General features: G+C 45.9%; 5 protein-coding genes across 6 annotated transcripts; all 5 read left to right on the top strand.

The window, feature by feature from the left end:
* Positions 1 to 3,562: 3,562 nt before the first annotated feature.
* LOC108152350 (fibroleukin) lies at positions 3,563 to 5,325 on the top strand. The gene is made up of 3 exons (XM_017281620.2): positions 3,563 to 3,843; positions 3,938 to 5,076; positions 5,143 to 5,325. Exons 1-3 carry the CDS (start codon positions 3,784 to 3,786, stop codon positions 5,264 to 5,266), a joined length of 1,323 nt encoding a protein of 440 aa, XP_017137109.1. The 5' UTR covers positions 3,563 to 3,783; the 3' UTR covers positions 5,267 to 5,325.
* A 222-nt stretch (positions 5,326 to 5,547) lies between these two features.
* Positions 5,548 to 6,965, top strand: LOC108152352 (aldose 1-epimerase). 2 transcript variants are annotated; one of them, XM_017281623.2, is made up of 2 exons: positions 5,548 to 5,682; positions 5,757 to 6,965. In XM_017281623.2, the coding sequence occupies exon 2, from the start codon at positions 5,793 to 5,795 to the stop codon at positions 6,921 to 6,923; it is 1,131 nt and encodes a 376-aa protein (XP_017137112.1). In that variant the 5' UTR covers positions 5,548 to 5,682; positions 5,757 to 5,792; the 3' UTR covers positions 6,924 to 6,965. The 2 variants fall into 2 exon arrangements, with proteins under 2 accessions (XP_017137112.1, XP_017137113.1); XM_017281624.2 differs by having other exon boundaries at positions 5,766 to 6,965.
* Positions 6,966 to 8,056: 1,091 nt separating this feature from the next.
* Positions 8,057 to 9,816, top strand: LOC108153744 (probable fumarate hydratase, mitochondrial). The gene is made up of 3 exons (XM_017283873.2): positions 8,057 to 8,338; positions 8,406 to 9,414; positions 9,484 to 9,816. Exons 1-3 carry the CDS (start codon positions 8,198 to 8,200, stop codon positions 9,741 to 9,743), a joined length of 1,410 nt encoding a protein of 469 aa, XP_017139362.1. The 5' UTR covers positions 8,057 to 8,197; the 3' UTR covers positions 9,744 to 9,816.
* Positions 9,817 to 10,276: 460 nt separating this feature from the next.
* LOC108153753 (aldose 1-epimerase) lies at positions 10,277 to 11,633 on the top strand. The gene has a single exon (XM_017283885.2). The coding sequence runs from the start codon at positions 10,448 to 10,450 to the stop codon at positions 11,549 to 11,551; it is 1,104 nt and encodes a 367-aa protein (XP_017139374.1). The 5' UTR covers positions 10,277 to 10,447; the 3' UTR covers positions 11,552 to 11,633.
* A 606-nt stretch (positions 11,634 to 12,239) lies between these two features.
* On the top strand, positions 12,240 to 13,387 carry LOC108153566 (copper transport protein ATOX1). Its single transcript, XM_017283642.2, has 3 exons — positions 12,240 to 12,436; positions 12,514 to 12,589; positions 12,737 to 13,387. The coding sequence occupies exons 1-3, from the start codon at positions 12,431 to 12,433 to the stop codon at positions 12,868 to 12,870; spliced, it is 216 nt and encodes a 71-aa protein (XP_017139131.1). The 5' UTR covers positions 12,240 to 12,430; the 3' UTR covers positions 12,871 to 13,387.
* The last annotated feature ends 2,070 nt before the right edge of the window (positions 13,388 to 15,457 follow it).

A 15,457-nucleotide genomic window follows, 5' to 3' on the forward strand; every position in this document is an offset into this window, starting at 1 on the left:
GGTGTACATCAGCAGCATCGATTTAAAGCACGCATTTTGGCAGATAGAGCTGGAGCCTGAAAGTCGGATGTACACAGCATTCACGGTGCCGGGCAGACCACTCTATCAATTTAAATCGATGCCCTTCGGGTTGTGCAATGCAGCCCAACGGCTGTGTCGGTTGATGGATCGAGTAATTCCACAACGACTCCGAAGCCATGTCTTGGTATACTTAGACGATCTACTAGTTATTTCCCGGACGTTTGAGGAGCATATACACCTGTTAGAGGAAGTGGCCAAGTGTCTCAAGGAGGCAAACCTGACAATTGGAAGAAAAAAATCGAAATTCGGCTATAAATATTTAAAGTATTTAGGGTACATCGTAGGCGACGGCGCACTTAGGACAGATCCGGAGAAAGTACAGGCGATCACCCAAATACCAATGCCAAGGAACGTGAGACAAATCCGGAGATTTTTGGGGACAGCTGGCTGGTATCGGCGGTTTATCCGAAATTTTTTCGGCACTCTCGGCTCCTCTGACAGACTGTCTGAAAGGAAAAGGGCAATTTAAGCTGACGGAGGAGGCAGGAAAATCGTTCGAGGAGCTCAAAAAAGCACTTACCAGTGCCCCCGTGCTACATCACCCAGACTTTAAGAAGCACTTCTTCATCCAGTGTGATGCGAGCCACGTGGGGATTGGAGCAGTTCTCTTCCAGAGGGATGATGAAGGAGCAGAGCACCCGATCGCATTCTTTTCGGCGCAGCTAAGAGGGGCGCAGCTCAACTATAGCGTGCCAGAGAAGGAGTGTCTGGCGGCGGTAAGAGCCATAGAGAAGTTCCGTGCATACGTAGAACTGATGCCATTCACGGTGATAACAGATCACGCGAGTTTGCAGTGGCTCATGCGATTCAAAGCACTGGATGGGAGGCTAGCCAGGTGGTCGTTGGCTCTCCAGGCTTATGACTTCGAAATCGAGCACCGCAAAGGAAAGGAAAATATCGTCGCCGATATGCTGTCACGTCCCTTTGACGTGGACGCTATCGACTTCCTGGAGTTCGACACCACAGCCTTCGAGGATGAAGAATACCGAAGAAAAATTGAGTCGGTCCAGAGCGATGAGGATGAATTCCCAGACCTGAAGGTGGAGGAAGGACTGCTGTTTAAGCGCACACAATTTGGCCGGCCGGAATTAGAGGAGTTTTCGTGGAAGCTATGGATCCCGGAAGCCCTGACGAGCACACTGATCCAACAGGCTCACGACAGCGATGTGGCAATGCATGGAGGAACCGCGAGGACACTGGGACGGCTGCGACAGTTCTATTATTGGCCACGGATGACCGTGCAGGTGAAGGCATATGTGGCTGATTGTAACACCTGCAAAGAAACAAAACATTCAACACAGGTTCACCGTCCACTCATGGGGGCCGAAACCAGAACCGAGAGGCCGATTCAAAAACTGTACCTGGATTTCCTGGGTCCATATCCGAGGACTCGAAGTGGCAATGTGGTCATACTAATAGTCCTCGATCACATGTCCAGATATGTCTGGTTGAAGGCTTTGCCTAAGGCGACGTCTTCGGCCGTGATCCGATTCTTGCACGCCGAGGTCTTCGCGCAGTTTGGCGTGCCTGAAATAGTGCATACCGATAATGGAAAGCAATTTGTGTCAGCTGAATTCTCTCAATTCCTGGATAGGAGAAGCATAACGCACCTGAAGTCGGGGAACTATGCACCGCAGGCGAACGCGGCCGAACGAGTGAACCAGACTGTACTGGCAGCAATAAGGACATACGCTAGTGAGGATCACACGCGCTGGGACGAGAAGCTGACGGAGATCCAGTGTGTGGCTAGGAGCGCTATACACACGGGTATCGGGACGTCGCCATACTTTGTGTTGTTTGGGCAGCACATGTTTACTAGCGGCCGAGATTATAAATTGGCACGCAGACTGGGCGCCCTAAATGATGCACAAATGTCACCCTTGGCGAGGAGTGACAAGATGGAGATAGTCCGAGATGAGGTCCGAGGAAACTCTCATAAAGCCTACAACAGAGCGAAGAACAGGTATAATCGAAAAGCTCGAGAAATGAGGTACTCACCGGGTCAGGAGATATATAAGCGGAATTTCGTGTTGAGCAAATTTAAAAACAACATCAACGCGAAGTTCAGCCCAAAATACGTCAAGTGCCGAGTGATCCGGAGTATGGGCAACAGTCTGTACGAGCTGGAGACGTTGCAAGGCTCACGTATTGGGGTGTTTCACGCAAAGGATCTGAAGCAGTAGCCCAGGCATCTCAGTCGATGGAGCCAGAGACTCTCAATCTCAGGGTGTGGGCGATGGCCTACGTTTGGGGCCCCTTAATTGAAAAAGCCCGCCAGCTTGGCACTCCCGTTTCGGCGGAGTAATCCTGGAAACGGTAGTGTGGTGTTATGGGCGGTTTTGGAGAGAGCCGATAGGTATCAGGGCTGGAGAAGAAAGAGACAGCGGCATCTACAGCGGATCCTGGGAAGCAGTGGCAGAGTTGCGTGGGAGAAAAGGAATTGGGGCGAGGAAGAAAAAAGAGAGAGTTTCCGGTGGAGAATAGTGGAGGCCGCACGTGCCCTGAAAGAAAAAAAGAAAACAAAATCGGTGATCGTTGAGACGACGATCCCACCAAGACATCAGCGGCAGGCATCAACATCAGCAGAAGCGGCGGACATCGGCAGCAGCATCCCGGTACTGGCCAGGCCGGAAAACTGATGCGAGAACCGTCCGCGGAGCACCGGCACCAAGGAACCGTCAGCGGAGCACCGACTGGAGACACGTTTCTGTCCCCACACACCAGCCCCCCCCCCCCCCCCCCCCCCCCCCTCCCGGGGAAAGAATCCGGACTTCAAAGCAGAAATACACACACACGATTCACACACACCCACCTTCATCCACACACATCACACACAACCCACGCATGTATACCCTCATTCATAACACATCACATAACATCACCACATTTCGCACATCTACACCCGTCCGACCCACAATTAAACAATATATCACGATCATATAAAAAAACACCACGATCAAACGTAAACATCAGCAAGCATCAGGAAGCAACAACTTTTATCAAAGGGGGCTGCCAATTCGGCCGAAATAGCGTTTATTTTGTTAGTATTTTTGTGTTAGTATTTGTTTCCTTTATATAAACCTAGATTATTAATTAATAATGTTCAAGTTAAATATGAAAATATAATGGATATAAAAATGAAAATTTGAAAAGAGTCATGAGTGAATAGAAAACGGTAGTTGGGTGGTACGAGAGCGAGAAGAAGAGCGGGACCCTGAATATGAAAAGGGAGCGGATTCAAAAGGTGGCGCTCAAGGAAGGGTGGGACCCTGCTAGGGATAACGAAACCAACTATCCCCGCTGACGAATGTGCCAACGTGGACAAGTCTGTCCTATAAATTAGATTTGTTTTTTTTGTATGTTTTTTTTTGTTTTTTGTTTTGTTCAATCCCTTCCCTGGCTTATCGGGTCGGAAACACCCCTGACTTCCCCGTCAGCTAGCTGGGAACGATAGGCCAGGGTGGCAAAGAGGCGGATCATAACACACTGCCGCGCTCTTGCTCAATACTCTCCTCCTAAGTATCAAGATGTGTTTTTATGGCCAAAGAGGCCACAAAAATATCGTATCAAATGATAAATTTGGTAATTTTTATAAGGATGATATATGTATGCTTTTAAAATTATTTTTAGATCAGCTGTTTTTATGCGTGCTGGATAACACAAAAATAAGTCGAAAATTACAATTACAATTTGTTCATCAAAATGAGTGAAATGAAGTTAAACAATTTATCCCAGGAAGGATCTGCGCCTGAGAACATTTCGGTAAGCACATACATATGTATGCCAAATGAAGTCTTTTTTGTACATTGTACATTCATTAAATATGTATTGTATATAATACATGCACACATTTTAGCTAAGCAGTGACTCAGAAGATGACTATAATGTACTCGTGGATGAAGTAAAAGACCACCAACTATTGTTGAAGCTTCTGAGAACTTTTCAGGCTAGAATCAAAAGTAATGCTACGACTATCAATGATCTGGGAGGAAAATTATCCGAAGCTGAATTACAGCTAGTGATTCATAAGGAAAAGGCACAATTCTTTGATGAGAAGTGCAGGGACAAAGGTGATCTGATAGCGACGTTGAAAGCGTCAATACAAATAAACAATGAAATGAATACGAGAAACGCTGCTGCGCACGATATGAACATAAAATTAATGCAAAATCGAATTACTGAGCTTCAAAAGGCTCTTGACACCCAAGCTAAAGATGATCAACCAAATTCTGGAATTATCCATGACACACAATTGGAGAAGTTCCAAGAACAGATTGCCGATTATAAACGCATCATTGAGTTAAACGAGTCTACAATATGCCAACTGAAAGAAAAAGTGACTGCATTAGAGACCAATGTCAAGCTAGATGCAACCATTATCGAAAACAAGAATCAGGAACTCGCCCAAGTAACTAACAGTATAGGTACGGCCGAGTCTACAATATTAAAACTGAAAAAGGAAGTGACTGCGTTAGAGACCACAGCCCAGTTAGCTGAAATCAACATTAAACAGAAGGATGAGGAAACCGAGAATAAATCATCGTGTAGAGGGTACAAAATTACAAATCTAGTGTCCACTAAATTAATTGAAATTACTGGCCTCGCACCCTTTGCCGCCCCATTTAAGGATATTCCATCTATAAATGGCAATGGCTGGATGGTCGTGCAAAGACGTTTCGATGGAAGTGTGAATTTTTCTGAGGGCTCGTATATTGATGGTTTTGGTTCTTTAGCTGGAGAGTTTTGGCTTGGCTTGGAGAAATTGTATCTATTAACAAATATTACTCCTCATATGCTGCACATTCAACTCGTTGATTTCGATGATAATACATGGTACGCAGAATATGACCACTTCATAGTTGGCCACAAAATATGTGGCTACAACTTAGCTAACCTCGGGTACTACTCAGGAAACGCTGGTGATGCACTGCGAAATCATTTTTTTCAATTTTTCAATAAGTGGTGGGTGTCTAAAGGTGGAGTTAAAGACGGGTGGTAAGCAATTAGGCTGCATATCCTGTACTGGTACTTATATTTACTGATCATTTACTGTATTTTCAGTAATTTGAATGGAAAATTTTATGCATCGACGAGTCGGAATCGGAATACCAAGGATGGCATTTATTGGGGTACAAGAGGAAACCTCAAATCTTGTACAATGTTGCTAAAATCTATATTTATTTAAGGGACATTGTACATATAACAGTCAATCTAAGAGCTTATAAAAATTTTTTTTATACAATCTTTAAACAAGTAGCTCATGAATATTTTGGAATTTATTAACATGGGAAGGGGATCACAAAGGTGGGCCAGCAGCTCCGATTATAAATATGTATATAAACTTTGAACGACAAACCCAGCCGCGCCCCCAAGGAAATAGATTGTCTGTGCATGTGTGAACTACAGATACACATCATTACGTTGAGGCATCGGCCACAGGCAGCAATAAAAAGCGTTGGCACTGCAATCACAATCAGTTTTGTTGGCGTCGTCCGAGAACGTTGTTGGCGTAGTCTGCGTCTGATGCCCTATTTGACTTTGCGGAAGGTGTTCGCGACCTCAACGACTTTGGAGACGAGAACGACATAATCAGTAGGCAAGGTGTGTCGAAGCGGATCAACGTCGACCTGGCAGCAAATGTAAATTGTTTGTAAAAGGGAAATCAACCCTATAAGATATTCCAGCTGAGAAGACCCGATCACATATCCACAATGCCGATCACACTGGAGGAGGAGATCTTTGGCCTGGCCGTTAATCCCTTCACAAAGGCACCCGAGATGGTGCGCCGCTACACGCTGACCAACTCGAACCGGATGTCTATTTCGGTGATTCAACTGGGCGCCATCATCCAGAGCGTACGAATGCCGGATGCCTATGAGAAGGTCGATGACATCTGCTTGGGATTCGATGACATTGCGAGCTACGTGGCTACCAAAGGGGCCTACATTGGTGGGACCCTCGGACGGGTCGCTAACCGAGTGGCGAACGGCGAATACGTGGTGGGTGAGACAAAGGTCGAGCTGACCAAGAACTTCCAGAATAAGTACCAGCTGCACGGCGGCCTTGTGGGCTTCGACAGCGTCATATGGGAGGTGGTGCAGAAGACGGAGGACGGCATTGTCTTTCGCCATGTCTCGGCGCATGGCCACGAGGGCTACCCGGGCACACTGACTTGCCTCATTACCTACTGGCTGGACAACCAGAATCGCATTGGCGTGCAATTCGAGGCCACCACCGACAGAAAAACCGTTGTTAATATCTCCAATCATGCGTACTTCAACCTGGCCGGCCACAGCGCTGGGCCCAAGGGTCTGGCCGAGCATACTGTGGAGATAGCTGCCAGCAAGATTGTGGAGACGGATGATCAACAGATACCAACCGGCCAGTTGGTCGACGTCGACGATACGGTCTTCGATCTGCGGCTGCCCGTCCTGCTGGGCGACCGCCTCATGCAGTTCGGCGGGCGTCTGATCGATGGCTACGATAACTGCTTTGTGGTCAATGGCGGCAGTACGCAGCCGGGCCTGAGTATGATCGCCAAGCTTGTTCATCCTCCCAGTTGTCGGGTCATGGAGGTATGGACAAATCAACCAGGGCTGCAGTTCTACACGGCCAACAATCTGCCCAACGAAAAGAGCGGCGAGTTCCCTATGATTGGCAAGGACTGCACTCACTACGTCAAACACGGCTCCTTTTGCGTGGAAACCGAAAAATTTCCCGACTCCATGAACCATCCCGAATTCCCTTCGATTTTTCTGGAGCCCGGCGAAAAATACCAGCATGAGGTCATGTACTGGTTCAAGGTGGAGGAGTCCTGGAAGTGCTGTTGTAACAACAAGTGAAAGCTACTAGATATCAAATAAAGCTGGATATTTTAAAGGCGATGCTCGAGTATTGTTGTACTCGTTTTTTTCAGGTTTGGGGTCAGCACTTCACCTTTGCATTCTGGTGGCAATTGTTTTGCGTCTTCATGATCAGCATGAATGGGGAGTCATGTCTGTCTGTTTGTCTGTTTTTCTGTCCGGCTGCCTGCCAACTAGTCTATCAGTTAAACCGAAAAAAATGTACATAAACGGGGGGGAGTCACAAGGTTGCGTCACTTAAAGCGCAGAATGCGCTTTTGAACTTATTTAAAGTTACATATATTCAAAGAAAACAAGGGGAAACGTGCTGCTGCGGCCGCAACTCTACATTTATACCCGTTACTTAGTCAGCATGGCTCTCCTCCGCCAGACGGCGCTAACATTGAACGACAAAGAGTGTGTGCGGGAGAGACTGAACGTGTCGGGCGCTGCGTAGCCATAAGAATGATCCGATCTGATCCAGATGTGCAATCTTGTAGATATGGTCACTATCTATGATGGTGCGTGTTTAATTTTTTTGCATCATCAAAATTGTGGGTGCAACAGATTTTTTTTCTTTGTGGGGTCGGAAATAAACTTGATTCAATGTGATATCACAGGAGCCTGGATACGAAATTTCGCTTTTTTGCTTCAGCTCTTATGGACTGTGAGAACTAGGCGTCAAACGAGACGGACGGACCGCGAACGGACGAAGGGACAGACATGGCTCTATCGACTCGGCTTATGATGCTGATCTAGAAAATATATATCATTTTTGGGGTCGGAAACGCTTCCTTCTGGGCGCTACACTCATCCATTTTCAACACAAATCTAATATACCCCAATACTCTTTTTGAGTACCGGCTATAAAAATATGAATAGGGCATAAAAGTCTCTCACTCCAACTTGAAGCTGAGCAAAAAAGTCAAATCTGTTTCCAGTACGTTAGCTTAGTGCAAGGCAAAATTTAAAACATGTTTTTATTTACGACAAATGAGATACCACTGAGAGTAGTAAAAAAGTGATGAGTAAAATAGGCATCAAACTAACGTTAAAATTTTTTCTTCAACATGTTTTCTATAACAAAAAAATATTTAGGTTAAATAGGAGGCTATGGCATATAAATTTGAATTTTAAATTGAACAAAAGTTGCGCTGTAAAATCTGCTAGTAGCATTTGCTTAATGTGTTCATGTCGTAGTCTGTGATATACATTTGGACTTAGTTTATATTTTACTAACCGATTCGGACCAGAGAAAGAGAAAGGTAGGAATTATGGCCAACGAGTGTAAAACGACACGCGTAGAAAGCGACACTCTTGGGTCTATGCAAGTACCTGAGGATCGTTATTATGGCGCACAGACCATGCGCTGTTTGTTAAATTTCCGTATTGGTGGGACAGAGGAGCGTATGCCGGTAAGTGTTTGGGCTGATCCTGATCAACTGTGAGCGCTTCCCGAATGATCTTCCTACGATTGTGCAGAAGGACCTTGTCCAGGCCATGGGGATACTGAAGAAGGCCGCTGCAGAGGTCAACCAGGAGTACGGACTGGACTCGAAGATTAGCGCGGCCATATCAAGTGCAGCGGATGAGGTAATTTCGGGAAAACTCTACGACGAGGGGCACTTTCCCCTTCCGATCTGGCAGACGGGTTCTGGTACTCAAACGAATATGAATACGAACGAGGTGATCGGCAACCGGGCCATTGAAATTCTGGGCGGCACTGTGGGCTCTAAGGATCCGGTGCATCCGAACGACCACGTTAACAAGTCGCAGAGCTCGAACGACACCTTCCCGTCGGCCATACACATTGCCGTGGCTACGGCACTGGTCACGCAGCTGAAGCCCGCGCTGACCAAGCTGCGCGATTCCCTGAACAACAAGGCCACCGAGTGGAGGGACATTATCAAGATCGGCCGCACCCACACCCAGGACGCAGTGCCTATCACTCTGGGTCAGGAGTTCAGTGGCTACACCCAACAGCTGACCAACGGCCTACAGCGCCTTGACGCGGTGATGCCCCGAGTCTATCAGTTGGCCCTAGGCGGGACTGCCGTCGGCACTGGGCTGAACACGCGCAGGGGATTCGCAGAGAACTGCGTCAAGGTGATCGCGAAGCTCACCTCGCTGCCTTTTGTGGTGGCCCCCAACTTTTTCGAGGCCCTAGCCTCGCGAGATGCCATGGTCGAGGTGCACGGGGCCCTCAACACTGTGGCCACCAGCCTCATGAAAATCGCCAATGACATTCGCTTCTTGGGATCGGGTCCCCGCTGCGGACTGGGGGAGCTGTTGCTCCCTGAGAACGAGCCGGGCAGCTCGATAATGCCGGGAAAGGTTAATCCCACACAGTGCGAGGCCATGACTATGATTTGTGCCCAGGTGATGGGCAACCATTTTGCCGTCACTACAGGCGGTGCCAGCGGCCACTTCGAGCTGAATGTGTTCAAGCCGCTGATTGCTTCCAATGTGCTGCGATCCATCAAACTTCTGAGTATGTCTCTATCCCCATCACAGCCAAAACTGGAGTACAATAGACTCTCCACTTTCTTCCACTCTTTAGCCGATGGCTGCACTAGCTTCTGTATCAACTGCGTGCAGGGAATCAAGCCCAATAAAGAGAAGATAGCCAAGATAATGAAGGAGTCCTTGATGCTGGTCACTGCCCTCAATCCTCACATTGGCTACGACAAGTCGGCCCTGATAGCCAAGACAGCGCACATTAATGGGACCACTCTGAAGCAGGAGGCCCTCAATGCGGGCATCTCTGAAAAGGACTTCGACGAGTGGGTGCGCCCAGAAAAGATGCTGGGTCCCAGCTAGGCATTGTGATCCCTTGCCCAATATTCTTCTTGTTTCCCATTTGTTAATAAAGTTCATTTCAGATCTATCAGAGCATGCGGTGCCTATTTATATTTTGCATTCCTTTGGAACACCGAGAACGAAGTATCTACTGAGCATTCCCATTACTCAAAAAGCTTAGTCACTTTAGTCTTAATGGGATTTGAGAGTTCAGAGTAATTCAGTTTTTGCTGATTAATTTGGTTGATTACATAATCTATCAGCGACAACTGCGGTGGTTTATTAAATCCCCAATCAAATAACAACACGATTAGGCCCTGTAATCTCGCTAAACACTAAGTCTTCGCTTGTATATGTATGTTAATTCTTATTTAGTTAAGACTACCCAGACTTGAATGACGTATCGTATTTCCAAATGGGCAGGCTAAGATAAACTGTCATATGATAGGACACTATATGAAGTTTGTTTCCATGTTAACTAGTCTCTCAGTCTCTAGTCTCAGAAATATTGATGGTTGATGGGTTTGTGTTTGGGTGTGAGCCTAACAAAAAGTCTCTAACAACCAATATCACTAAGTTAGTCATGACCTTTCTGGCATTTTTCAGCCTTTGCATTGCTTTCCAAATTCTCAGTTTCTCACCAGAGTCGTATCCAAATTTTGGTTTCCCCGCATTTTTGGTTTAGTAAAAATTTGGAGTTTTGGTAAATCTACGTAGCTGGCAGGATGGTGCGCGTGATCGAGGATATGTTCGGCATCGCTGTCAATCCCATGACTCAAAAGACGGATCAGGTGCGTCGCTTCACGCTGAGCACAGACCGGGGTATGTGCGTGTCCATTATCACCCTGGGGGCCATCATCCAGAGGATCAATGTGCCGGACGTTGACGGAAAGCTTGAGGATGTTTGCCTGGGCTACGATGACGTTGCTGGCTACTACCGCAACCAGCCGGCATACTTTGGGGCCACCATTGGAAGGGTGGCGAATCGAGTCGCCCGGGGCCGCTTCAAGCTGTGCGGCAAGGAAGTGAGTGTGAGCCGCAACTTCAGGGACAAGTATCAGCTCCACGGCGGCTTTGTGGGCTTCGACAGCGTTATCTGGGATGTGGTGGGAATACACAAAGATGGCGTTACCTTCCAGCACGTCTCGCCGGACGGCCACGAAGGGTACCCCGGAGAGGTTACCGTCAACATCAACTTTTCGCTGAACGACACGGGCTGCTTTGGCATGAGGATCGAGGCGAGGGCCAAGGCTACCACATGCGTTAATATCACCAACCATGCGTACTTCAACCTAGCCGGCCATGGGAGCGGCAGGGATACCCTCTTGCAGCACATGCTGATGATCAAGGCCCAGAAGATTGTGGACACGGACCTCGAGCAGATTCCCACTGGGAAGCTGATGCGCATCCGCAACACTCCGTACGACTTCTCCAGCCTTGTCAACCTCGGCAAGCGCATTGGACAGCTGGCCAACTGTCCGATCCACGGCTTTGATAATAACTATTGCGTCGACGTGCCGCCCAATCGTGTCCAGCTGGTGGCCCGCGTTGTCCATCCCTGCAGCGGTCGCTTTATGGAAGTGCACACCAACCAGCCAGGGGTACAGTTCTATACCGCCAACAACCTTCCTGACGAGGAACGCGGCGGGGTTCCGAACATTGGCAAGGCCGGGGCCCACTATGTGCGGCATGGCTCCTTCTGCCTGGAGACCCAAAAGTATCCCGATGCCATGAATCACGATGACTTCCCATCGATCGTCCTTAATCCTGGACAGTTGTATGACCATCAGGTGGTCTACAGATTCGGTGCCTGCCCCAAACGAATTTAGTTATGACGCTACGTTTTTTCTTGATAACAAAACAAAATCTTAAATTTGCACTCAATAATAAAGGATAAAATCATAAAACTTATTTAATTTAAGTTTTCTCATATATTTTTTGTGTAAAACTGATATTGAATAGATGCATAGATATGTACATATATGCATATCTTTTCTGAACAGCACCAAAGACTCTGCTCACATACAGCTAAAAATGTTTGTAGATTAATAAATAAACTAGGTATTATCCAACTCTAAATTTAACCCTTAAATTGTTTGAAGAACAATCTATTTCATCCACATAATCGTTTGACGTTCGGGTATTCAAAATAACCGCCCACTTGACCATAGAATATCGGTAGAAGAAATATTGGGGTATTGCATGGTATTTTGAAGAATATTTCTGCCAGCCTGCAGGAAAATGTTTTTGAACCATAGCTATTTTAAAATATAAAACGCTATAAAACGCCGATAAGTTCCGCTTATCGCACAAAAATACCGATATTTTTTTGTGCATCGATAATTATAATCAAAAGTCGGTATATCTAATCTAACGGCGTGACACAACAGAAAAATATAGTTGAATAGAATACTAGTTCCGTGGATGATTTATTATAATATATCCCATATAAATATCTATACTATTATATTATATCAATAAAAAATATATATCGATATAATTTGTCAATATATATTTAACATCCCTAATATACACCTAGTAGGTTCAGAAAAGATAGATTCAGATATTTTTTCTTAACATAAAGGGCAGAAATAGGTGTTTGCCACGTCAATAAGCGATCGATTCCATCCGCCAAGCTGTTTAATTTACCGCAAGTCTACAACAGGACGACGGAAGACAGTCGTCACAGCAGCAGCAGTAGTAGCAGAATGACCGTACGTATCCATCAGATATTTTCGCAGTGTGTATTGCAATTTTCACCACCACCACCCCCCCGTACTTATTCTATCAGGTGCACGAATTCAAGGTGGAAATGACCTGCGGCGGGTGTGCCAGTGCAGTGGAGCGCGTTCTGGGCAAATTGGGCGGTAGGTATAAAAAAGGCAGAAATGAAATGGCCTAATTTTGGGTATTAGGCTAATTAATGGCATGTCCCCTTATCAGACAGTGACAGTAAATTCTGCTGTGGGTTCTATTGTGGCAACTAACTAAAGTCTTGTTCGCAATTCTTATAGATAAGGTCGAAAAAGTCAACATTAACTTGGAGGAGAGAACGGTTACTGTCACGTCGAATCTATCGTCCGATGAACTGTTGGAACAGCTGCGCAAGACCGGCAAAAGCAGTTCGTACATCGGTGTGAAGAAATGAGACGAGTTTTTCAGCAAGTTTCAGAAATACGGCAAACTGAAACTTGAAGTCTAAACGGGACGAGACGAGGGTAAATCTCGAGTCAATCCACACATTGCCGATGTCACATGTCACACATACATACACATCGAACCATTCGAGCTGAAGGCGCTGCTTGATCCATTCGTTCAGTGATACCCAAGATTTACCCAATATCCGATATACACATACACAACTACGAGTATACTCGTACAACACGAAGACAAAGTTTAAACTTAATCAAAAATAAATAGGAATTATCTACAAATTTACATTAGTATTCGATCTTGCCCAAGTTATAAGTAGCTCGTAGTTAGCCGACCAAAGGGTTGAATTATTCATTACCTATTACTCGAAGAAGAATTTTAAATTCAATTTAACAAATCAATCAAATCTAAATCGAAACAAATTGCCAAGATTTTGCCTCTATGCAGTATAATAATTATGAGTGCATATATTTCCAATGTAGTAGCCAATAAATGATACACGCGTATGCCAATTGCCCTCTTATGATTACACATATGTAGTTCGATAACGAATTTTAATATCAAACATTTTTTCAATAACAAATACATACAAATATATTTAAATCTTAACTAAGCTACCAAGTCTCACATATTCAATTGAGTTTCTTATAATGATTAAGGTACTTACTTACTGACATACTCGTACATACTTTTAGAATGTAATGAAGGGAGTGTATGGAATTCCTAGACGTTAATATTCCCGTTTCATGCCATCCCAAAAACGTTAAACACGTTCTGAAATGTGTGGCACGGAAATCGGTCTTATTGCCGAGCCTAATCTCTTCCCGATCAGATGCAGGCATTTAGTCATGGGGCCTTGGTTATGGGGCTGAGGCTGGAGCAGCGGCTGGGGATTGCTGTCTCACCGAATCAACGACAAATAGTCATGTCTCATAGGGTCATGTCTTATAACAATCGAGGAGGGAGCATGCACACGTCATAAATCTCTGGCAACGGCAAACCACACTTATCAAAATGAATATTTTTCATTTTCCTTTTTTCTGTTTTTTTATATTCTGTTGTATTCTGTTTTTTTTTTTTTCTGTGGACCATGTTCGGGGCGTAACGAAATTATCAATCAAATGCCAGTGTGGCATGCAAGAAATGCAGAACGGTCACACACAAAGAACGAAAGACTCTGGACTAATTGAGTTTAGAGGGAGACGCAACTCATCTCTCCGTTTGGAATTTGATGTCGCCTCTTGGATGTTGAGAGTTGCTACCTGAAGTTGTGGCTCGGCTTAGTGTGTCGACTCCTGTTGATTTATGCCCCATGCAGCGACACCAAACAATAAAGAACCCAGCAAGGGACGAACCAGCCTGTCACAACAAACGTCACAGTCGTAGTCACGTCCTTCCCCCTGTTCCATGTCCCATTCGTTTAGATAGCATCATAAAAGGTTCATCCCCAGTCATTGGTAAGATCAAATTATCGACTCAAGTACCGTTCAAATAGCCCACAGTAAAATAAACAGTTAGTCAAGGAAATCTCCTGTTGTTTTTCCGAGCGCTGGGTGTATTGCTGGGATAGTTGGGATTATAATTATCTGTAATTTTTGTCAGCAACTTATAAGCAGGAATCTATTATTGGGGTATAAAAAGATCTATTGGTTTCTGATCAAATGTGCAACTCAATGATTGGCAATGATTGATCTGCAGTAAAAAGTAAAACTCTGCAACGCGAGCAGATCAAGTTTGTGTCAAAATTTGGCCATCACCCCCCTTTGTCTGGACCAGTCTGGTCTACCGAGTTTGTTGGTTTCATTCTTGTGCGAGTACGTTTTTTGTGGATGTTTTTCCATGCACACTTGGTGCATTGTAGACATTCCGAAAATCGTTGGCAAAATTCCTTGGCGCATGCTTTGCAGCAAGTCCTAACCAGTTGGCTGGTTCGCCTGGTCAAGTGGCTCGCGGATCGTTGGGGCATTGGCAGGACAGGACTCGACTGGTTTACCATTTGGCGGCGATCTTGGCTGAAAGCACATACGCACTCTCGCAAATATACACATATACACACACACACACTGGCACTCACATGCGGACAAAAGTGCCGCCGTTGCAACGCGTTGTCTTGGCCGCGGCTGCGGCTGTGTTTATTGTCATGAGAGATGTGAGGAGAACCGACGGCCAGAACAATGGCACACTAAACTAAACTTAGGGCCCAACTCTGGCCATAAATTCCAAAATAAATTGTGACGTTTGTGAGGGTAAGAAATCTCTCAGAGCCTGCCAGTGCACGCACACTTACGCACACTCGCCTGGCAAGGTCATTTCAATAGAAACTTTTGTGACGGATGCCGAACGAATGTTCGTCCCTGGTCTCCTTAGTTAGTCCTGTGCCCGGTGGTTCATTGAACCATCAGCAACTCCTACGCCTGGCTGGCTTGGTTGCGAGTATACGTACGTTTTTGGGGGAACGGAACACAGTAGCCAGCATTTTGCAGTGCAAATTGCAGCTCTCTATCGTGGAGCGGGGGGCACAACACCGAGAGACGAGAGTCAAGAGACAAGAGACAAGAGACGGGGCGAGAGGCAGCCAGAGA

The sequence above is a fragment of the Drosophila miranda genome, chromosome XR (assembly GCF_003369915.1).
Source record: "Drosophila miranda strain MSH22 chromosome XR, D.miranda_PacBio2.1, whole genome shotgun sequence".
In the NCBI taxonomy this organism is placed as follows: domain Eukaryota; kingdom Metazoa; phylum Arthropoda; class Insecta; order Diptera; family Drosophilidae; genus Drosophila; species Drosophila miranda.

Bases quoted from the DNA above. Each gene is read 5' to 3' on its own strand.
- LOC108152350 (XM_017281620.2), top strand. From the start codon at position 3,784: ATGAGTGAAATGAAGTTAAACAATTTATCCCAGGAAGGATCTGCGCCT. The intron at 3,844-3,937 runs GTAAGCACATAC...CACACATTTTAG, and splicing joins CTGCGCCTGAGAACATTTCG to CTAAGCAGTGACTCAGAAGA. The intron at 5,077-5,142 runs GTAAGCAATTAG...CTGTATTTTCAG, and splicing joins GGTGGAGTTAAAGACGGGTG to TAATTTGAATGGAAAATTTT.
- LOC108153753 (XM_017283885.2), top strand. From the start codon at position 10,448: ATGGTGCGCGTGATCGAGGATATGTTCGGCATCGCTGTCAATCCCATG.
- LOC108153744 (XM_017283873.2), top strand. From the start codon at position 8,198: ATGGCCAACGAGTGTAAAACGACACGCGTAGAAAGCGACACTCTTGGG. The intron at 8,339-8,405 runs GTAAGTGTTTGG...ACGATTGTGCAG, and splicing joins GGACAGAGGAGCGTATGCCG to AAGGACCTTGTCCAGGCCAT. The intron at 9,415-9,483 runs GTATGTCTCTAT...TCCACTCTTTAG, and splicing joins GCGATCCATCAAACTTCTGA to CCGATGGCTGCACTAGCTTC.
- LOC108152352 (XM_017281623.2), top strand. From the start codon at position 5,793: ATGCCGATCACACTGGAGGAGGAGATCTTTGGCCTGGCCGTTAATCCC.
- LOC108153566 (XM_017283642.2), top strand. The intron at 12,590-12,736 runs GTAGGTATAAAA...CAATTCTTATAG, and splicing joins CGTTCTGGGCAAATTGGGCG to ATAAGGTCGAAAAAGTCAAC.